The following is a 23,515-nucleotide window of genomic DNA, read 5'->3' on the forward strand; positions in this document are numbered from 1 at the left end:
GTGTGTGTGTGTGTGTGTGTGTGTGTGTGTGTGTGTGTGTGTGTGTGCGCGCACTAATTTCAGCTTTTTTTCCAGATAATTTCCACTTTTTGTGCTCATTTCTGCTTTTTTCAGCCTAATTGGGCAAACATGTTCTTTCTGCATTCTTATGGTAATTTAAGCTTGTTCTACCGTTTCAGCTACTATACCCGTTTAGCATTTTTTTAATAAATTTCAGCTGTTTTCAGATAAATTCATTTTTTGTGGTAACCTGCTACTTTTAGTCTAATTAAAAAAAAAAATTCTGAAGACTTCCCTTTATAAAACAGTATTTTAGCTAATAGCTACCTGTTTTCTACTTAAACTTTCGTATGAATGTAATGTTTTTGTGAGGTTTTTAAAATGTTTTATTCAATTTTTACAAACCGGATTCCAAAAAAGTTGGGACACTAAACAAATTGTGAATACTCTGTGAAACTGAAATAATCTGAATTATTTTAGAGTTAAATTTAAGCAAAGGACTGATCTATCAAAACCGTTCAAACTCATCCTGTCAAAGTGAAGGGGAGAAACGGCCTTATAAGCCGTTTTCACTCCAGCTTGTGTGACATCTGTCATCACAAAATGACCCTCTGTGATGGAACTGCATCCTCAGGGTGGAGGAACGGGACCAGAGCGTTACATTCACACACTCGCATGGAGGCAGGGAGTGTCAGAGCTGTCACTGGGGTCAGGCGAGAGATGTGTGATATCTGGACAAAGCTGAAGTGTTTCACATTCACTGAAGAGGCTCGGTCTGTTTTAGTCTCTTTGTGGAGTGGATTATTAAAACATGAACAAAGAGACAAGGTTTGTCTTTAGTCCGGATTTAAAAAAAAATCTCAGTTTTAGTAATTTGAAGTCGCAACGGAAAGTTAAGGCAAAAAACTACTGTAAAAACTACATCAGACGGTGCAGTTTGAAAAAGTTTACTCCAATAGATTTCCATATGTACTGATATGCACAGGGAGTAAAGCAAATAAGATTTGATGAAAACTTAAGAGCTTACCCAAGCATCATCAGCCCCGCCCCCCAGATGTGTTTTATCAGAAACATTCAAACAAAAACATTTTCATCCGTTTTCGTAAGCTAGAAATAAATAAGCATTTATGTCTGAAAGAGTTTAACTACGACGGAGTATTAGGGCCACGCTAAAAAAAAACAAAAAAAAAAAACATTATGAGATAAGTCATAAAATTAAGTGAATAAACTGGGAACTGGGACGAAAACTGGACTGGGAAGCTCAGTCCTCACCTCCTTCTACAGGTGTGCGGTGGAGAACATCCTGTGCTCCAGCATCAACGTGTGGCATGGGAGCTGCACAGCTGCAGAAAGAAAAGTTCTGCAGAGAGTGGTGAAGGCTGCACAGAAGTCTGTTGGAGTCAGTCTCCCCACCATCACAGATATCTACACCTCCATGTAGGAAGAGGGCCGCCTGCATCATGAAGGACCCCACTCATCCAGCACACACTTTTTGCTCCGCTCCCTTCAGGCAGAAGGCTGAGGAGCATTAAATGCAGAACCACCAGGCTGAGAAACAGCTTTTACCCTGAGGCTGTTAGACTCATGAATCTTTATCCAGGAAAAAAAAAAATCACTGTGAAAGTTACTGTAAAAAAAAAAAAAAAAAAAAATCAACCACCATGAGAAAAAAAAAAAACTACGAAAAAAATAAATAAATCACAGTAATGCCACTTGGTTGTTAATATGTGCTGCTGATTATCCATGATGCTGATCTCATGCTGCTGATTATTTCATGTTGCTGTGCTCACTAGTGTTCATTAGTCCTCATCTGCTCACCCAGACTCATGTTCATGCTGCTGTTGTTTTTGACGCGTTGTTTTTGTACTACTAGTGCTTAGTGTATTCTTAGTTTAGTGAATGTAGTATATTCTTAGTTCATGACTTGCTTCTTACTAATGTTTTTCTTTACAATTTGTGTTTTTGTTGGATGTAACTGGGACCCTGTGTACATAGTTTTGTTTCACCTCATGTACCACATGTGGTGGGAATGACAATAAAAATCTTTGTATCCTTGTATCCTTGTATAAAGTTGTAATTTACAAGAATAAAGTCATAATATTACGAGAATACAGTATGACAATAAAGTCATATTATGAAAATAAAGTCTTGATATTATGAGAATAAAGTAGTATTACAAGAATAAAGTTGTAAGACAATAAAGTCGTAATACTACGAGAATAAAGTCGTAATTTACAAGAATAATGTTGTATGAGAATAAAGTCGTATTACAAGAATAAATTTGTACGACAATAAAGTGAATATTACGAGAAAAGTCATAATATTAGTAGAATAAAGTCTTACTATTACGAGAATAAAGTCTTACTATTACGAGAATAAAGTCGTAATATTATGAGAATAAAGTCATAATATTTAGTAGAATAAAGTCATAATATTTAGTAGAATAAAGTCATAATATTTAGTAGAATAAAGTCATAATATTTAGTAGAATGAAGTCATAATATTAGTAGAATAAAATCATAACATAATGGGAATAAAGTCATAATATTATGAGAATAAACGGCCTCCAACGTGAGTCATTGTGGTAATGAAGTAGTCCACGATCACTTTTGGGACACTGTTTGTGAAATATGTCTTCATCCGCATTATGTGACGATTAAATCCGTCAATACAGCAATTAATTGCAATGCCCTACAGCTTCAGTTTATCATAAGAAAATTCCACAGTGCTTTGGGCCCCTGCTATTGTACTGCCAACATCAACATTCATCATTTTACAGCAGTTGTAAGACGAGTTTTTCGTGTCGGAGTTCTGATAATATTACGACTTTATTCTGATAATATTGCAAGTTTATTCTCATAATATTATGACTTTATTCTCGTATTGTTTCTACTTTATTCTCATAATACTATGACTTTCTCATATTTCAACATTATTCTTGTAATACTATGACATTCTCGTTTGTAATTTTTTTTTTTTTTTAATAACGTGGCCCCAATACTCCATTGTAGTTTACCATAACATTTTGTGTTCTTTAATATTTTTACTTTTTAAATTTTACCATATTCCAGAAACCAGGTCTTAATTTGTAAACCAACTGATGCCAGAACACAAATTGCAGGAGGTTCGACAGGGGGTGCGGGTCTGTGGGTCCTACTCCCCCAGAAAATTTGCAATAAAAGAGATGCCATCTCCTGCATTTTGGTATATTTTAACAGGTTGTTAAACATCTGTAAACATTTGATTAAATTGATTAAAAACAGGTCTCTCTTGTAAATGAGTCCTCGAGGCTCAATGAGACTAACAACCTGTATAAATAAAGGTTGAATTGAAATTACCATTTTAGAGAGCAGTGAATAGAGCAGCTCCAATTCTGTCAAGGTCCTCTGGACAGTTGACTAGTGGTTCACCCACTAGGCGCTATTTATAAGACTGAGTTTGTTGTGGCTCCTCGGACTGATGAAGTCGTTTGGATGGACGACAAAACTTTTCAAGACAAAGAAACCGTCCACAGGACCTGACTTGACTTTGTTGGATATGTAAAAAGATTTTGAATAGATGGTACAACGGCCTGCCATAATACACAGACCTGACCCACCAGTACATTGTATTCTGTTCTTGTTTATAACTTCACTTGTCTAACTGGAAACTCAATATATAAACTAAATCAATATAATAAATATAAATAATAATTATTATGAATAATATATTTTTTAAATCCCTATAGAAATGTTAAACGTTAAGGTGACGATGTTTAATGGACTATGTCCAGTTTAATCTAAAGTTATGAGATTTTTTTAACCATCTGCCCGGGCTTTTAAATGAACACGAAGAAACAAATTTAAGTAGTAATTTTTGTGAAAATGCCTTTTCCTTCCTAGTCACGAAGCACGGTTTTACGACTTTAACTAATGCGTTTACGGCACTCACAACAAAAGCAGGCTAATTAGCTAGCTGCCTTGTTTGGCTACAATTTCAAATCAGTCTGAACTTACTGTTTAGTTGCTTCAGTCATGTCCAGGTTTAGCTCTCCCTCTTATAAAGAGTTTCTTTCTGAGTTCATTTTCTCTTTTCGTCTCTTCTTAACAAGTTTTCACAACATTTTAGCTTTCAGGACTATGTTAATCAGTGCAGGTGTGCGCAAAACTTAATAGGGTGCATCAAGGAATTTAGGCGGCCTACAGATTGCCTGTTTGTAAATACAACTGAATCCTAAAATTGATATTGAAAATGTAGGGATTGTTTAATTAATTTTTTTTTTTTATGTAGGCTTTTAGTTTAAATTAATATATTAATTGATCAAGTCATTGCACCTTTCCTAAGGAATTTTTTACTAACATGTAAGAAAATCGTTAGGATTTTCAATGTCATCACCATCTAAATCGGTTTTTCTCCACCAAAGTGCTTAAAAAAAACAAAAAAGCAAATTAGTAGGACTTGCTCATTGTTTCAGTCTTTAGTGTTTATATATATATATATATATATATATATATATATATATATATATATGTGTGTGTGTGTATATGTATGTATGTATGTATGTATGCATGTATATATATATATATATATTCTATGTGAGTATATCAGAACTGTGGGTGGGCAGTTTAAACATGATGAATATGGCTCAGGCATCCCAGCTGAAACTCTACAGTGCAAAGAGGAAGCCATTTCTAAGCAAGCTCCACAAGCTCAGACGTTTGCACTGGGCCAGGGGTCATTTAAAATGGAGTGTGGCAAAATGGAAGACTGTTCTGTGGTCAGATGAGTCACGATTTGAAGTTCTTTATGGAACACTGGGACGCCATGTCATCCGGACCAGAGAGGACAAGGATATCCCAAGTTGTTATCAACGCTCCGTTCAGAAGCCTGCATCACTGATGGTATGGGGTTGCATGAGCGCTTGTGGCATGGGCAGCTTGCATGTCTGGAAAGGCACCATTAATGCAGAGAACTATGTTCAGGTTCTAGAACAACATATACTCCCATCTAGATGTCATCTCTTTCAGGGAAGACCCTGCATTTTTCAACACGATAATGCCAGACCACATTCTGCAGCAATCACAACATCATGGCTACGTAGGAGAAGGATCCGGGTACTGAAATGGTCAGCCTGCAGTCCAGATCTTTCACCTATAGAGAACATCTGGTGCATCATAAAGAGGAAGGTGCGACAAAGAAGGCCCAAGAAGATTGAACAGTTAGAGGCCTGTATTAGACATGAATGGGAGAGCATTCCTATTTCTAAACTTGAGGAACTGGTCTCCTCTGTCCCCAGACGTCTGTTGAGTGTTGTAAGAAGAAGGGGGAATGCCACACAGTGGTAAAAATGGACTTGTCCCAACTTTTTTGGGATTTGTTGACGCCATGAAATTTGGAAACAACAGATTTTTCCCTTAAAATGATACATTCTCTCAGTTTAAACTTTTGATCTGTGATTTGTGTTCTATTCTGAATAAAATATTAGATGTTGGCACCTCCACATCATTGCATTCAGTTTTTATTCACAATTTGTTTAGTGTCCCAACTTTTTTTGGAATCTGGTTTGTAAGTAAGCCACTTATGGGGCTGAGTTTGTTGTGGCTCCTCGGACTGATGAAGTCCTTTGGATGAAGGACGAAACATCTCAACAAATGTAAAGAAACAGTCCAGATGACCCAACTGAACTTTATTGGATTTTCTACCTGGATTAATGGGCATGAAATTTGATGTTTCGAAACATTAATGAGTCCTCAAGGCTCAATGGGGAGAGGGCAGACTCCAGAAACCGTCTTATCACCATCAAGCTTTGGCCCACTATGCAAGTAAGCCACTTATGGGACTGAGTTTGTTGTGGCTCCTCGGAATGATGAAGTCTTTTGGATGAAGAACGAAACGTTTCAACAAACAAAAACAAAACATCCAGTGGACCTGACTGAGGTTTGTTGGGTTACATTAGTGCAATTCTGCTGAAAGAAAATTTAAAACTAAAAAGCAGCAAAGCATAAATTATATGAGAACCAGTGAAGCCAAGAGATTTATGAATATAAGCTCAGTCAATAAAAGCAACCACATATCATCAAAAGAAGACAGGAAGTCGTTTTTGGGACCTGACTCGAGCGCATTTTTATTGAATGTTCATAACTGTTAAAAACATGTATAAAATTGGTCCTGTTTCAGAAACAAGGCACGCATAGTCATGTCAATGTTCAGTGTTCATGTCATTATTAGCATTATCATTTATCAACATCATCATCATCAGCACTTTCCATCTCAGTATTTCTCTAATAGTAGTATCAAGCATTCCCTAATGTAAAAAAAACACGTTCCAATTTATTTGTCACAGAGGTTAAATTTTTCTTATTCCGAGCAGCAAGACAATATTCATGCAAAGACGGGAGTGGAGGAGAAGAAGTGAGCAGATGGGGTTCTTTAATAGTAGGTCTCCCGTTCCACCCAGCCTGGAAAAAACAGGGAGAGAAAACAGATTTATCAGGTTTAGATGGTCGTGAATTTTATTTAAAAGACCCAAGAGGGAGAGATTTGAGTTTCTCCGCCTCCAGGTTTAAAAACAATCTGCTCCTTAGAGAGAGACAAAGGATAACAAAAAGCGCGGATTCCGATCTTACCTCCCGGGCTGCGTCTGAGGATCAGTTTACGGATTTCATCATAGATAAAGATGAGCAGGGAGTACGGGAAGGCGCAGAACCACCAGTTGGGTCTGAAAAACACACGAAAACAGGTGAAATCCAAACCCTCGGCTCCAAACGAACAACATGTGGAGTATTAGCGATTTCAGAGTCCGCATTAGGCTTATTGGGGCTGGAGATTGTGGGGTGGGGGGTGGGGGATTTACTTACTTGAGAGGGTACATCCTGAGGGCCACGTCCATGCCTGGGCAGTAGGAGAGGAAGGCAGCGAGGGCGGTCTCCTCGAACAGCCCAAAGATCAGGATCTTATTCCTGGAACAAACAAAGCATAAAGTGTTTTCCAGGAAAATCTGAGTACCACGGTACAATACAAAAAAATGTTTTGATTAAACGTAACAGTGCACATTAATCAATTTTCCACAAATATAAATGCGCCAGAATTAGCACAAGAAGCTAAATTTCAGGCAATGTCGTAAGCAGACAAAAATAAAAATTATAAGTAGTTCATAAAACAAGTGCACAAAACAAACGTAATCAATAAAACAATTCATAAAAATGAAACACACAAACATAATTCATTCATTCAATCTTTATTTATACAGGCTAGTCCCATTGAGCCTCAGGGACTCATTTACAAGAGAGACCTGAATGTCCTGAGAGCGCACGCTGTAGCTGCACTCATGCAGAAGAGACATGTAGGAGGAGATGTATGAAGGCAACAGACCAAGAAGTGAATTAAAGATGAAAATGTACCAGTGAGAGAGTCTGCGTGAAGTTAATGATGTCCAGTTAACCAGTGAATACAGGGTGCTATGATGGGTACGGTAGTTACAGCCAGTTATGAATCTTAGTGCACCATGATAGACACCGTCCAACATCTATGTAAGGATGCATCAAGGATGATCTGACCTACATTATCTATGTAGATTGTAAAGAGGGAGGGTCCTAAGACTGAGCCTTGTGGTACACCATTGTTGAACATCGCACTATAACACAGTTAAAACAGATGTACAGTAGCCCCTTGTTTATCGCAGGGGTTTAGTTTAAAGTTCTGGCATTTTAGTCTGGCTTTTGTGCTGCATATCTTTCTAATAGAGTATACAGACTATAAAGATTGGTGATTCAATTTCACCATATAGCTCAGCTGGGGCCCCCCAAGGCTCTGTTTTAGGGTCTATTATTTTTAGACTTAATTAATGACTTACTGAATGTATGTTCAAGTGTTAAAAGTTCAGATATGCGTACAATACTGTATTGTATGAAAAAAATTGATGTAAGCATTAATTTTGAAGCCAGTGAGATACAGGTACCATAGCTGCAGATAAAACATCAGCTGCTTCCTGTGCTGTCTTAACATGTGTATCAACCGCATATAGCTGAACTTTAACACTTGAACATACATTTAGTAAGTTATTAATGAAGAATAAAAAGAACAGACCCTAATATAGAGCCTTGGGGAACCCTAGCTGAGCAGTTAAGCGGAATTTGAATCACCAACCTATATGTACTCTATTAGAAACATATGATGCACAAAAGCCAGATCAAAATGTCAGAGCTTTAAACTAAAATCAAAAATCCATTCATTTCTTAATGAGATAATTTGCTAACAGGCACAAGCAAAAACAGTATCACCTGATTTTTGCCATTCAGCAGACATCACAAGACAACTCTCAGGTCATCTCAGGGTTATTGTAGGTGTTTTACTCACTTCATGCCCTGCTGGAAGACAGAGTTCCTCCTGGTCTTGCAGATGATCAGATCGGCCCACTGTACGATTACTATGCTGACAAAGAAAGCCGTGTGGCAGGTGAACTCCACGATTTTCCTTTGCTCGTAAGTCTGCAAAACAAACCATTTCACAGGATTTCAAACCTCCCAACTGACAAACAAAAAAAAATGAATATTTACTTGTGGCTCCTCTTGTAAATGTGACCCACCCACTGCTGTCCATAGCTGTCCTCCAGGTCGTTCATGTATTTATTGTCCCAGTTCACCCGGATGCCAAGGAGGGTGGAAGGCAGGAAGCCATTTTCAGCCAAGATCACAAAGTAGGTGAAGAAGCCAGCCAGCGCCTGGATCATTCCTGCAGGAATTCAGATGCTCAGTGAGGAAATCTGACACATCATCAACCTGATCTCTCTGATGACTGATGGAAGACAAAACCAGCAAATCTCTTTTAAGTTGAGAATAGAAATTAAACCAGTAATCAATAAATGATTGACTAAACAAGCTGACTTTGTGGTCTTTTGGGGAGAAAATCAAACTAATTATTCAGAATAATTGATTAAAGCTGGTCTTTAGGAAACTTTGTCTTCAAATAATTTTGTTAAGAAATTAGACATTAATCTTTTGTGGAAATAACTAAAATAAAATAAAAAGCCCAGCACTTCTTGAATGAATGAGTATCACCCACTCCCTTTCATGTCCGATTTTTAAACTAGAATCCTCTTGTGCAGAGAAACGAAGGCAGTATAGTCGCTTTGGTCAAACCTTGTAAATGTTACGTTCATTCTTGTGCAGTTTTATAAAATTTTGCAGGATATGTTAGCGTTTACTCAATTTAGCAAAATATCTGTGAAACCGACTGGTTTATAGCCGTTTTGTGTTTTTAAGATTAGGACTTAAGGTTAGCTGTGGAAACCATCCTAAACTGGGTTGAATCCAAAAGTCAGTCACTTGTAGAGGTACAATATATAATTGCTTTCTGACTGCTTCATTGAAATTGGTCCAGTGGTTGATGAGATGTTTTGAAGATGTTTGCAGATGACATTGTGATCTGTGGTGAGAACGCGGAACAGATGGAAGAGAACTTGGAGAGGTGCACTTGAAAGAAGAGGAATGAAAGTCAGTCAGTAAGACAGAGTACATGTGTGTGAATGAGAGGGAGGTTGGTGGAACAGTGAGGCTACAAGGAGCAGAGGTCACAAAGGTGCAGGACTTCAAGTACTTGGCGTCCACTGTCCAGGAAAATGGGGAGTGTGGTAAAGAGGTGAAGAAGAGAGTCCAGGCAGGATAGCAAAGCATTTCAGGAGTGATTTGCGCCAAAAGAGTGTCAGCAAAGGAAAAGTTTACAAGACAGTGGCGAGACCAGTTATGTTGTATGGTCTGGAGACAGTGACATGGACAAAAAAACAGGAGAAAGAACTGGAAGTGGCAGAAATTAAGATGTTATGGTTCTCCTTGGGAGTGACAAGGATGGATAAGATCATAAATGAAATCATCAAAGGTACAGCACAGGTTGTATAACTGGGAATGAAGTTAAGAGAGACCAGACTGAGATGGTTTGGACATGTCCAGAGGAGGGACAGTGGGTATACTGGTAGAAGGATGTTAGAAATGCAGCAAGACAAAGAGGAGATATATGGATGCAGTTAGAGAGGACATGGAGGCAGTTGGAGTGAGGATAGAAGGTGCAGAGGACAGAGTGGGATGGAAGAGGATGACTCGCTGAAAAGGAAACAGCCGAAAGAAGAAAAAGGTTCATGAGATATTTTGCTAACATTATGACAAAGACTAGTTTAAACGATAAGAAAGACAAACCTATTTTTGGGCTTATAACCAAACGGGGAATCAAAAGGCCAAGGCAGTTGTCTACAATCACTCAGAAACATCATGCAGACACTCCAGTTCTCTATCAGTTCTGGTCTATTTCTGTCCCATGCTGCTCTTCTTGCTATCTCAGGGGCCACATAGATACTGGGGAGTCCAGAAGGAAATGTCAGCTTCCAAACTTCCACAACTCTGCTTAGTCGGATCGCCAAGAAAATTTCCAGTACTTACAGAAAGCATGGATTTACCTATTTGTCCATATGCAATGCTGATGAGCCTCTCGTTCACCAGTTTGTCAGTTTTGGGGTTTCGGGGCTGTCTCTTCATGATGTCACTCTCAGCTGCTTCATAAGCCAGGGAGATGGCAGGAACCTAGTGGGCAGGACTCAATCATTACTAAAGAATTAAAAATTATACAACATGTTTCTAACCGGTATTTTGTTTTTCCGACCTCAAAGCTGTTTGGGAGTCAAATTAATATTACACATTAGGATTTTGGACAACCTACAACATTTACCAGAGTAAAAGCTGAAAACGATCCATGCTTACCATGTCAGTTCCCAGATCAATGCAGAGGATGGTGACGGTTCCCAGAGGCAGAGGGATGTTGGCGATGATGAAGAGGAGGAAGGGGGTGATCTCAGGAATGTTACTGGTCAGAGTGTAGGCAATGGACTTCTTCAAGTTGTCGAAGATCAGACGGCCTGACAAGAACATGAATTAAGAGCACAAACGTGTCCTTTTGCTCGGTTCAACCCATCGCACGTCAAATTTTAATTCTTAAAACTGTTAGCATGTTACCTTCTTCCACTCCAGTAACGATGGAGGCGAAGTTGTCGTCCAGCAGGATCATGTCGGCGGCCTGCTTAGAGACGTCAGACCCAGCGATCCCCATGGCAACACCAATGTCAGCTTTCTTTAAGGCAGGGGAGTCATTCACACCGTCACCTGTCACAGCCACGATGGCTCCCTGCAGAGCAACAAAGACGGAGAAAGTGTTTAACACAAAAGAGCTCTTTGTATTGTTCAATCGTGGACAAACGGGACATTGGAGGATTCATTGAGCTATCTGCAGCTGTGGCTTATACATTAAAAGGTACAAGAAATAAAATCTGTTCTTCTTAACAAAAACACAATTCTTGTTTTTCAGTGCCATTTTCCCTTTTCTTAAGTTGCGCTGCCACACATAAAATCTTGTTTTGTATGGGGAAAAAAGTTTTCGAAAAAGTCCCAGCTTTATCTGACGGTGAGCATAAATAGAATCAGAGATGTCCTGTCTGAAGCTACAGTGGTGCGCTCTCAAAATGTTCTCTCCAAGTGTAGATGCGTTCACATGAAATATATCAGGCATAATCAACTAATGCAGCTCCGTTTTATAGCTCCGACCACTTCATGTGCAAAGAAAATTAAATAAATTAAAGGTTCAGTCCCGTCAAGAAATATCCTCCTGCCTGGAATGGATTTAAATACAGTACATCAAATAAAAGGCTAGCGTTACTTGAAAGTTCAAGTCAATTTATTATCGTTCGCATCTCATGTGGTACATGAGGTGGAACGAAATTGTGTACTCAAGATCCCAATTACACCCAAAAATACAAAGTATAAAAAAGAAGCCGTATACAAGGATCTAAGATCTACGCTAAATACTAATAAAATAATACGTTATATTAAACAGCAGCCTGAACATGAGTCTGTAGTGAGCAGATGGGTATGAATACAGCTGCTTAAAGACAAGAAATCAGCAGCATGGATAAAGTGACATATCATCAATTAAAGTGGCATTACAGTGATTATACTGGTTAGATATTCATGAGTCTAACAGCCTCAGGGTAGAAGCTGTTCTTCAGTCTAGTGGTTCTACACTTAATGCTCCTCGACGTCCTGCCTGAGGGAAGCGGGGCAAAAAGTGTGTGTGCTGGGTGAGTGGGGTCCTTCATGATGCAGGTGGCCCTCTTCCTGCATCTGGAGGTGTAGATGTCTGTGATGGTGGGGAGACTGACTCCAACGGTCTTCTGTGCAGCCTTCACTACTCATGTGACGTAAAGATGGAGATGTGGTCCGAGAGGCTGAGGTGGGGGCGAGGTTCAGCTTTATATGCATCTCGTATGTTGGTGTAACACGGTCTGTGTTGGTATGGTCGAATGCTGATAAAATCCTGGCAGAGTGTCTTTCAGAGTGTTAGTCTTTGAAAAACTACATATCACCCGTTGCCATTTTATGCCAAAGTTTAAAACAAAATGTATCATGTTCAAAAATGTCAGTTAAAACTATTTTGGTAAAACCTTGAAAAAAAAAAAAAACGCTTTATGTAATGCAATTTGTTAGTATGTGTTGAGCATGACTCTCAGCTACTATCACCTCAAATGTTAACTCAGTATATGTGAAACTGACATCGATATTGCCATTTTAGTGGCTTTTAAAGTCAGTTGGTGGTCGTGGCCATCTTAAAATGGCTGACATCCTAAAGCCTATAAATTGTTAATTGCCTTCTAAAAATTTAAATAAAATCTCTAGTGTTTCTTGACATTTTTGCTAACAAACAAATTTGACTCCAATGGTTTACAGCAAAGTTTAAAACAAAGTGTTCAGTCTATTACTGACTGGAGTATGTCACAGTCACCACCACACTGAGGTTTAGTTCAATATCTGTAAAACTGACAAAGTGATTGAATTATTTTTTTTGCTAATGTTGATTATCTGTGGTGGCCTGCTTGAACTGGGTTAACTTGAAAAGTTAATTGATTGGTAGCACATTTATTGTTATTTTAAAACTGCTTAATTTAAGCTATTTTTTGAAAATAAACAAAACATCGGTCTACAGACAATTTCCAGTACATTAAGTTATGATAAGGTTTAGCACAGCAATACAAAAACATACTTAGACAAAACTGTACTTTGTAAGAAAACATTGTATAGAGGATAAAACATCACTTATTCATTTCAATACTTTTTGAGTCTACCTGTCTCTGGCAGCCCTCCACGATGATGAGTTTCTGCTGGGGAGATGTTCTAGCAAAAACAATCTCAGTGTGGTACTTCAAGATGTCATCGAGCTGCTCCGCTGTCAGATCCTTCAAGTCGCCACCGTGCACAACACAAGCCTTGGCGTCTCTGAAAGGAACCAGGTGGAATAGGGTTTCAATAGGGTTTCAGAAAAAGCTTCCAGACAAATTTAGAATGAAGCAGGACCAAGAACACGACCCTGAGTTTCTCCACACGCTCGTCTAGATTGTTCACTTAAAACCACCACGATTTCTAAATAAAATAAATACCTTGGATTAACTTCATTGATTGGGATGTTCAAACGAGCTGCAATGTCCTCAACAGTCTCGTTGCCCTCAGAGATGATACCCACACCCTTAGCGATGGCCTTTGCGGTGATTGGATGATCCCCTGTTACCATGATTACCTGTGTAAACAGACAAGTTTGTGTAGACTGAGTTTAATCAATTTTATCATTTACAGTTGTGGTCAAAAGTGTCCATCCATTCGTCAACAGCATCAATGTCAAATTAAGCTATTTTTCTTATGTTTATTTATATAACATACAGTTTAAATGATTTTTAAAAACAAGAACTGGGTGCACAAATTTCAATTTATTGTGATTTTTGTCTAACTCACACAGGGCACATACTTTATTATATATAAATAAATCTGATAAATAAATCTTAAAACAAGTACCGTACTTTTCGGACTATAAGTTGCATCTTTTTGCATAAATTAGCAAGTCCTGCGACTTGTAGTCCAAAGCGACTAATTTACGAGTTTTTTTCCCCCCATATTTAAAATTATAACCCAATTTTTGGCTGAGATCTGACAATTTCATTCATTCTGACATGAAAAATATTTAACACTACCATTTTCAGCCACTTGAGGGCACTCGACCAATATGGCAAGCAAAGTGTCTCATTAATAGGTAAACGTGGCAATTAATGGGACACTTGGCCAACTGTGTCTCACTCCAGAACTCCTGGAGCTTCCTTTTGCCACGCCACCCAGGAGAAATGCAGCTGATTTGACAATTAAAGTGCTTTTATTAAAGAAAAGTTCAACTGAGACACACCTTTGCTATAATATCGAGCAAGCAAATAATTGTTTTTAAGTGCTTATCTTGTTAAATTCTTGACACCGGCCAACGTTTCTAGGTGGTCAGTGGTGATGCGTAACAAACGCGTTGGCAGTGATGCATAATAGGCGTGACTTTTAAGGCAAAGCGACTTATTTATGTTTTTTCCCACTTTATTTGACATAATTGGACTAATGCAGCTTAAATGTCGGTGCAACTTTTAAGGTGGTAATGCTCAAGGTTCTACAAGGTCTTAATTCGACAAGGCCAAGGTCTTTTACCTTCTTGTTAGCGATCATGATTCATCACAGTTGGTAGTTTTTATTTTCTTGTAGAAAAATAATTTGTTTGAGAGCACTTGATGGATTGACTAACAATCAAATGTCACCTGAGATGTAAGAAAATTGGGTTTTGATGTTCAGGTTCAACCCATCAAGGTTCAATCCCCCCATAAAACTGGAAACTGCTGGAACGTCAGTTTTACAATCCACAGTAAAGCCAGTTGTATATCAGGGTTGATCGAGGGTATGCAGACGAAGAAAAAAGCTCCTACTCCAAAAGAGACTTTCAAGTTCAACTGAAATCTGCAGCGGCCTACATGGATGAGCCACATGACGTCTGAAGAAAAGCTTTATGATCAGAGGAGACAAAGATTGAACTATTCGCCCACAGTTGTAAGAGGGATATTTGGAGATGTCTAGGTAAGGCTTTCAAACCTAAGGACACTGTACCAACTGGCAAGCATGGTGGTGGCAGTATCATGCACTCGTGCACAAAGTGGATGGAAAAATGAAAGAGGACTACCTCCAAATTATAAATCCTCCCATCAAGGCAACAACTGGACTGTTGAATGTTGAATCTGTTGGGTGTTCCAACAAATCCCGAACACACATCTGAAATGGTTTCCGATTGGATAAATCAGGCCAACGTTAAGTTCTGGAATGGCTTTTTCAAAGCTCCATACTCAACGCTACAGATAATTTAAGAACTGTGCTTAAAAGCCAGCGTTTAGCCAAGAAACTAACTAATTTAAATGAACTCTGTCAATTCTACTAAGATTAAGAAGAAAAGTGGTCAAACATTAACCACAATTCTACCAGAAGCTTGTTGATTGATCCTAAAAGACGTGGTCCAGGTGCAACTTCTTAGGAGATTTTTAACCAAAAATTAGTGGGTGTGTTTAGATACACAGTAGTCCCTCGATACTTTGCGGTTCAACTTTTGCGGATTCCCTCTTTCTCAGGTTTTCAACGCAAGATTGCACACGACACGATTGTCAACTTTTATATTACTTCTTGATTGGGACGACACGGGATAAAAAGTTAACAGGAGAGGATGGGCGCGGGAACCAACTAATAGGACAAAAAACAAAAACAAACAAACAAAAAAAAAACTTTGGACAGGTACCGCCATTTTCTAGTTTTCTTTCAATAAGCCTGCACTGTAGCGCAAGTCAAAAGAACTACACAGCCCAGAAGCCAACAGTGCTTCTGGCCGCTGCTTTCTGACAAAATTTAAAGAACAGCAATGGAGGGAGCAAACACTAGCGGAAAAACCGATGTGGTAAAAATAGCTTTGCAACGCAAGATCAGAAGTAACAATTCATCTATGAAGCTCACAGGACTGGCAGGAAAGTCGCAAATAATCCTGAAGTTGTTGCATCTTCACTGGTGAGTACCCATATAAAATTTTGCAGTACTGTACAGTGCACATATGTATTTTGTTAAAATGATGTAGGTTTAAGAGTTTAGAACATTGCAAGAGTGTGGGAAGAGTTTATAAAGCCTTAAAATATATATACATAATAAAATAAATATAACGTCTCTAATTCACATATTTTCACTTATCGCAAGGGTGTCTAGAATGTAACCCCCGCGATAAGTGAAGGACTACTATATTTGAGCCTGTATGTATAATACTGACCCTGCTGGGATTACAGAACATCTAGAAAAAAAAATCTAACTTGTGCACCTAATTTTTGTTTAACAAAAAAAAAACATTGAAATTGTACGTTGTACGATCATTCCACCTTGGAAAAGGAATGATTAAAGAATCTGTTAAAACTGAGCATGCATCAGGAGGACATTAAAAAAATAATTAAAACCCAAAATACAATATATTATTTACCAGTACGAGTGTATATAGTATAAATATTGGGTTCTGAATGTGCAGTTTTACAGCCAGAAGGAATAAAAAGCACACCTTGATTCCAGCGCTCCTGCATTTGCCTACAGCATCGGGTACTGCAGCACGAGGAGGGTCAATCATAGACATGAGGCCAATAAAGCACAGGTTCTCGATGGGGAAGTTCACTTCATCAGCGTCAAACTCAAAGCCCTCGGGGAACTGGTCGTCAGGCAGGTTGAAGTGGCAAAAACCTGGACGGTGGAAACAAAGGCTCTGCTCGAGTTTCAGCTCAGTTCATCAATTCACAAATGTAATTACCGGCAGCCGGCTGTTCTTACCGAGCACTCGCTCTCCAAGACCTCCCAGTTCGAGGTAGGCGTTCTGGAAGGCATCTTTCATCTCGTCGTCCAGAGGCTGCTCTTTGCCCAGCATCATGATGGTGGAGCAGCGGTCCAAGATTCTTTCGGGAGCTCCTTTCATCACCAGCAGGTGCTTGGATTCTGCATCAGCTCCGGTAGTTTTGTGAATGGAAAGCTACGAGTGCAAAAAAGACAAATAAATAAAGCAGGCCAGATTGAACATTTCATGTGCTATGTCTTTATTTCCAACCATTAACAACAAAAATACCATGAATTGGGATTTAAATGTCACAGAAAATCATGAGTGTTAATGTCTTTTTTTCATTTAAAACTTTCTAAAAAGCCTCATTTATGAACAAACAAGCATCAATCTGAAACAAATATCCAATTTATTCCAGCGAGCAGAGTTTCTCCTAAGGGCCCTCTAAGTGAAATTACTTCTTGTTAAGTGTCAACACATTAAAAACCTGGAGTCCTCATGAAAGAAAGCGTTCGGCTTACATACTGAAAATTGACAAACTAAAAGAATCTGAAAAGTGTGCATGCACAAATTTATATTTTGACTTCAGACCCTACATTAACATATATGCAAATTAGTATAAATACACAACAGGCTTCCACCCTGTGCCCAAACAACCATAGCAAAGGCATCAAATAAGGAAAAACATTTTTTTCTAACCAAATGTGAAATACTTGTTGTGTCAGGGGTGGAGGCAAGCAGTAAAGTTTCATTCCTCCAGGGATTAAAGATAAAAGGAATAACTATGTGTGTTGGAAACATGACGTATGCAACGAGGCTCCTGCCTGATGTTTATCATCTTATTTACATGTCAAGTCAATTTTATTTATAAAGCACATTTGAAACAGCAGCTGTTACCGAAGTGCTTATCAATAAAAATCAATGGGAGTAATTTAATGCAAAAATAAATAAAATAAGAATAATGATGGTACTGAAAAATTAATTAAAAGCATCTAAAGAAAAACATAAAAAACACGGAACAATAAAATACTAAATTGAATCACACTGTAAAAAGCCAGAGAAAACAGACGTTTTTAGCAAATATTTAAAAACAGGAAGTGACGTGGCCTGCCTGATGTCCAGGGCAGATTGTTCCAAAGTTTAGGGCCGAAGACTCAAAAAGCCAGATCACCTCTGAGCTTCAATCTTGTTTTTGGAACAGCCAAAAGCAGATGATCAGATGATCTCCAGGCCCAAAAATTCTGGTACGTACAGGGAGCCAGTGAAGAGAGGAAAAAACTGGTGGGATATGCTCAAACCTACGAGTTCCAGATAAGAGTTGCGCTGCAGCAATTTGGACGAGCTGGAGATGTGGAATGAAGATCTGACTGACCCCAACATAGAGAGCGTTACAGTAGTTCAGTCAAGTAGTGATAAAGACATGGACTAGTTTTTCAAGGTCAGATCTGGTCAATACTGATTTAAGCTTAGCTATCTGCCTTAAGTTTTTCTGCAGAACAGAGTTAATCTGTTTATTAAACTTAAAAGTCAGAGTCTAAAACGATCCTGAGATTTGTAACAGACTGCTTAAGATAGGGCTGAAGAGTGTCAATGTTTACAGGATCAAAGACAGTGGTAGAGCTCGGGCTAAACACAATGACTTCAGTCTTCTGATCGTTACAACTTTAAAAATTTGAAGCCATCCATGCCTTGATGTCATCAAGACCTTTTAACAGAGGATGAATGGAGCAAGAACTGTTAGGTTTTAAGGGCAGATAAATGTGACATCAGCATAGCAATGAAATGAAAGACCATGTTTCCTCAGGATAGACCCCAAAGGGAGCAGATAGAATGAAAACACAAGGGGTCCGAGAATCGAGCCATGTGGGACCACACAGGAAAGAGGCACTGAAGCAGATACACTATTTATAACTAGCACAGAAACTCCTGTCAATCAGATTGAAAAGGGAACCATTCTGATGCTGCACCTGTAATCCCAACCCAGTGTTCTAACCATGATATTAGGATACTGAGGTCAAACAGTATGACCACAGTATGGTATATGCAGTATGATACATGCAAACATAGAATCCTCAAAAAAAAAAAAAAATGCAAACACTTAAAATTGATGCAAATAGATGTTTTCATACCTGGTATTTATTGGTGGAGTTGAATGGAATCTCAGAGATTTTAGGGGTTTTCTCTCTTATTTCCTGGACAGATCCGCAGCAAAGCTCGATACACTTCAGCAGAGCTGACTCCGAGGCATCACCGGCCACATCTCGCTTTTAAAGAAGGATTAAAAAGAGTTAAATAAAGGTACCATACCTATATAGACTGTTGTATTCTGTTTGTGAAATCAAATTGAGATTGAGATGAAAAACACCAGCTTCACAGTAAAGCATGGAGGTGGAAGCATTATTGTTTGGAATTGTTTTTCTGATAAAGGTACTATGTCACTAGGCTGTGACTGTTTTAGATCAGCTGCAGACGTAAAATTGTGAGGAAATTGCAAAACAAAAGGCAAAGTTTGAGCTCCAGACTCATCCAGCCATCCATCCATTATCTTCCACTTATACCGAAGTCGGGTCGCAGGGGGCAGCAGCTTGAGCAAGGAGGCCCAGACATCTCTTTTCACAGCCACCTCTTCCAGCTCTTCTGGAGGGACCGGACCTCAAGGCGTTCCCAGGCCAACTGAGAGACTAAACTCTCCAGTGTATCCTGGGTCTTTGCCGAGGTCTCCTCCCAGTTGGACATGTCTGAAGCAACTCCTGACGGAAGCGCCCAGGAAGCATCCTTACCTGATGCCCGAACCACCTCAACTGGCTCCTCTCAAAGTGGAGGAGCAGCGGTTCTACTCAGAGTCTCTCCCGGATAACTGAACTTCTCACCCTATCTCTTAAGGAAGAGTCCAGCTACCCTGCAGAGGAACCAATTTCAACCACCAGTACCTGAAATCTCATTCTTTCGGTCACTACCCAGAGTTCGTGACCAAAGGGGAGGATAGGAATGTAGACGGCTAGTAAACAAACTGAGAACTTTACTTTTCAGCTCAGCTCTCTCTTCACCACAACAGATAGACACAGTGTCTGCAATACTGAAGATGCTGCACCGATCCATCTGTCAATCTCACGCTCCATTCTTCCCTCACTGGTGAACAAAACCCCGAGATACTTGAACTCCTCCACTTGAGGCAGAACCTCACCCTCAACCCAAAGAGAGCAATCCACCCTTTCCCAACTTAGGAACATGAGAACATAGCCTCAGATTTCGTACCGATTCTCATCCCAGCCGCTTCACACTCGGCTGCAAAGCTGGAGCTGCAGGCTCATTAAATTAAATGCATGTGCGACCAATCAACCAGGAAGCCGTGTGGTTAAACTTTCAGTGGGTAATTAAAAAAAATTAAAATAGTTAAATTACAGCTTATTGACGTTCAAAACTGTGTTCAAGACTGAACATGTTTTGTTGCCCACCTCTATTCACACCCTCATACCTGCCTCGGCCCACTGTGTACACACCATGGCAGCTGCCACCAAGCTTATGATACTATCTACAAGAGTACACTTTTCCAATAAATATAGACTGATATGAACTTATTTTTAAGTAATTATCATCGCTGGTGTGCTTTTTAAACTTTGACATTGTCTCAGATGTTTTCTGTCAAAGGAGAATTCCTGTGCACATGTCAAATTAAGCTTTAGTGCTCTTGAGACAGGTTGGAGACACCTGCAACAACCAAATATTTGGAGAAAATATTTGTCCCACAGATTTCCTGAGCATGTACAAAACTCAAGCGACATGAATGCACTTCTCTGGAACTCATGCAAGTCAACTAAGGAACCCCTGCAAACGTTTGGAGTCCCTTTTGAGACCTCTTCCGAATGTCGTTCGTCAACCAGTCGTCAACAATCGCAGCCCAGCAAGACACAGGCATTAAAGCACAGGACAACTTCACTGCAATGAGAGACCAATGAATGTGACCATCTACCTTAAAAACTTTGACAAGAACCTTTGTCCCACAGCCAGAATATTGATGATGGGTCCTCTAGCATGGCAATACCACCAAGACAATGAAAGAGTGAAAGTTCTATGTGCTGTGTCCTCTGCATCTGACCCATCGCACATGAGGTACACCCAAGTGAAGCAGTGGGTAACTAGTAAAGCTACCCAAGTGCAGTTGGAGAATAAGTGTCTTGTTCAAGAACATCACAACATATGGGCATGGCAGGGAATGGAACCTGCAACTTTTCTATCCCAAGACAGCTGTCATACCACGGCATCGCAGCCACAGTGCAAAGGAGTGGCTAAAGAAGCAGAGTATGGACGTGATCCAAGACCTTGCTCTTTTAGAAAATCCAAGAAGAGAGCAGAATCTTTGACTCGCCAAGAGACAGGAAAGATTTAGAGAGCTTCTGTAAAGATGAGTGGTCCAGAAACCCTCCAGAGATGTGTGCGTTCCTGGTGACCAACAACAAGAAACGTCTTACCAACAAGTGGTTCTTCACCAAGTGCCACGTCATTTTTTGCTTGGGGACTGCAGTGGAAAGAATTAAATACCTTTCAGGTTTCAAAGTGAAACTGGAAGACCCAACTTGTATTGTTTTGTTTGTTTTTATTATTTAAAAAAAAAACCTTAAGAGAACTTTAACCATCACAAGTTAACAGGAAGAAAGCTGAAGACACACGTCATCTGTGGGGTTATTGGTAACCGAGTGGCGTTAAGACTTACTTTTTATACTCGGTGATATGCAATTTTTAACTTTATTGTATAGTTTTTTTTTCCTGGAATTCTTTAGTTGATTTCCTGACTTTTAAAAGAAAAGTATTGCCCCCACATTTTCACTCTGTTATTTGTATTCATCTACAAGCAAAATAAATAAATAAATACATAAAACAAGATCAGAAAGGGACAATTTTCATGTCTTTCACCCCACATAATTACAGAGCTTGATATAAAAAAATACCATGTTTCCCCTCCTCACACATTCATAACAATGATATATAGAAACATAATAAGCAGTGAACAAGATTGAGTAGTAATTATGATGCCAGCCAGACATTTACAGGTGATTAGCACACACACACACACACACACACATACAATGTGTTAACTGAGTGCGTGAAGAGGTATGAAACCAGAGGCCAGACTCAGGAGACCGATTTAAAGCTAAGAAAGGAGCATGTGTGTTTATGTTAGTGGGGGGAGGGAATGAGTGTTCGTACTGTGTGTACACTCAGGGGAGATAATGTTAAAAAGAACTCTACGTCTGATCAGTAAATACTAAAAAATAATCTACCATTTCTTTTTAAAATTCTGTTTAACATTCAAAACCACACGTAAAACTGAAGGTCTGCAGGCAAGATCATGCCTTTGTTACAATTGTATCTGGTTTGAAGACTTTATTTTGTGTATCCAAATCGGTTTGCAAATCTTTGGCAGCTTAATCCAAAAAAGTTCAATCAGGTCCTCTGGACATTCAAAAAAAAAAAACAAAGCAAAAAAAAAAAATGTAGATATGTTTCGTCTCTCATTCGAAAGACTTCCTCAGTCTGAGGTGCTGTATTCAGCTCAGTCTTATAAATAGCACCTTCTCAGAGTGGATCAACCAGTTTTGCTGCTGACAACCAAAACCAGCTGATCACATGGTCAAGAAGAACCATCAGCCTAACAATGGATCATTAGCACACTGATGGCTGTTTACTATTCACAGAGGGTTGAATGATACTAGCAATAACAGCATTGTAAGAGGGGGACAATTGAACCCGGAGGCCTCCACCCCTGTTTAACGATGGATGATTTCTTTTCACAAAGATGGCCTCCTTTACTCCTCTCTCAAACCATCGTTCCTCTCTATCCAGGATGTGAACATCTTCATCCCTTAAAGAGTGACCACTGGCCTGGAAATGAGTGTAGACCGCAGAATCCTGGCCTGATGTTGTTGATCTTCTGTGCTGGGCCATCCTTTTGGCCAGTGGCTGTTTAGTTTCCCCCATGTAAGACTGATCACAGCCCTCCTGACACTGAACAACATACACAACATTGCTCTGTTTGTGCCGGGGGACTGGATCTTTGGGATGATCCAGTCTTTGCCGTAATGTATTTTGGGGTTTAAAAGCCACTGGGACGTTATGTTTAGAAAATAAACGTCTCAGTTTCTCTGATGCTCCATCAACATATGGACTGACCACTGGTCTGGGTTCCTCCTTTTCACCTGTTGGCTGACTGGAGTCCTGTTTGGGTTTCTTCTCTGCTTTCAGGAAGGCCCAGTTAGGATAGCCACGTTGCTCTAGAGCCTGTTTTGTGTGGGATTTCTTGACACATCAGATCCATCAGGTCTCTCTTGTAAATGAGTCCTCGAGGCTCAATGGGATTTATATGTCTGAATAAAGATTGAATGAATTTCTCCTTCTGCCTGGCTGCTGAGTTAGTGGGGATGCTGTCTGCTCTGTGATACAGAGGCCTGATGACTCCTAACTTGGAGTTAGTAATTGAACTAGCATTAGCAATATTAGCATTAACCATAATTGAACTAGCGTTAGCAACATTAGCATTAACCATAATTGAACTAGCGTTAGCAGTATTAGCATTAACAGTAATTGAACAAGCATTAGCAATATTAGCATTAACAGTAATTGAACTAGCATTAGCAATATTAACATAAACCTTAATTGAACTAGCGTAAGCAGCATTAGTATTAACAGTAATTGAACTAACATTAGCATTATTAGCATTATCATTGGTGGAACTAGCATTAGCAGTATTAGCATTAACAGTAACTGAACTAGCATTAGCAGTATTAGCATTAACAGTAATTGAACTAGCATT

General features: G+C 39.3%; 1 protein-coding gene across 1 annotated transcript in view; it reads right to left on the reverse strand.

Moving 5' to 3' along the window:
- Positions 1–6,076: 6,076 nt before the first annotated feature.
- LOC119428748 (sodium/potassium-transporting ATPase subunit alpha-1) overlaps positions 6,077–23,515 on the reverse strand; it is a 49,388-nt gene continuing 31,949 nt past the window's right edge. The window contains exons 11-23 of the mRNA XM_037696425.1: positions 18,837–18,971; positions 16,707–16,902; positions 16,444–16,619; positions 13,448–13,584; positions 13,136–13,286; positions 10,977–11,145; positions 10,725–10,879; positions 10,424–10,547; positions 8,564–8,709; positions 8,335–8,465; positions 6,837–6,938; positions 6,606–6,697; positions 6,077–6,437 (exon numbers count right to left, since the gene is read on the reverse strand). Coding sequence (XP_037552353.1) covers positions 6,409–6,437; positions 6,606–6,697; positions 6,837–6,938; positions 8,335–8,465; positions 8,564–8,709; positions 10,424–10,547; positions 10,725–10,879; positions 10,977–11,145; positions 13,136–13,286; positions 13,448–13,584; positions 16,444–16,619; positions 16,707–16,902; positions 18,837–18,971 — 1,743 coding nt within the window. The 3' untranslated portion in view covers positions 6,077–6,408. The remainder of the gene's footprint in view (positions 6,438–6,605; positions 6,698–6,836; positions 6,939–8,334; positions 8,466–8,563; positions 8,710–10,423; positions 10,548–10,724; positions 10,880–10,976; positions 11,146–13,135; positions 13,287–13,447; positions 13,585–16,443; positions 16,620–16,706; positions 16,903–18,836; positions 18,972–23,515) is intronic.

This window comes from Nematolebias whitei, chromosome 23 (genome assembly GCF_014905685.2).
Source record: "Nematolebias whitei isolate Nwh7 chromosome 23, NemWhi1, whole genome shotgun sequence".
In the NCBI taxonomy this organism is placed as follows: domain Eukaryota; kingdom Metazoa; phylum Chordata; class Actinopteri; order Cyprinodontiformes; family Rivulidae; genus Nematolebias; species Nematolebias whitei.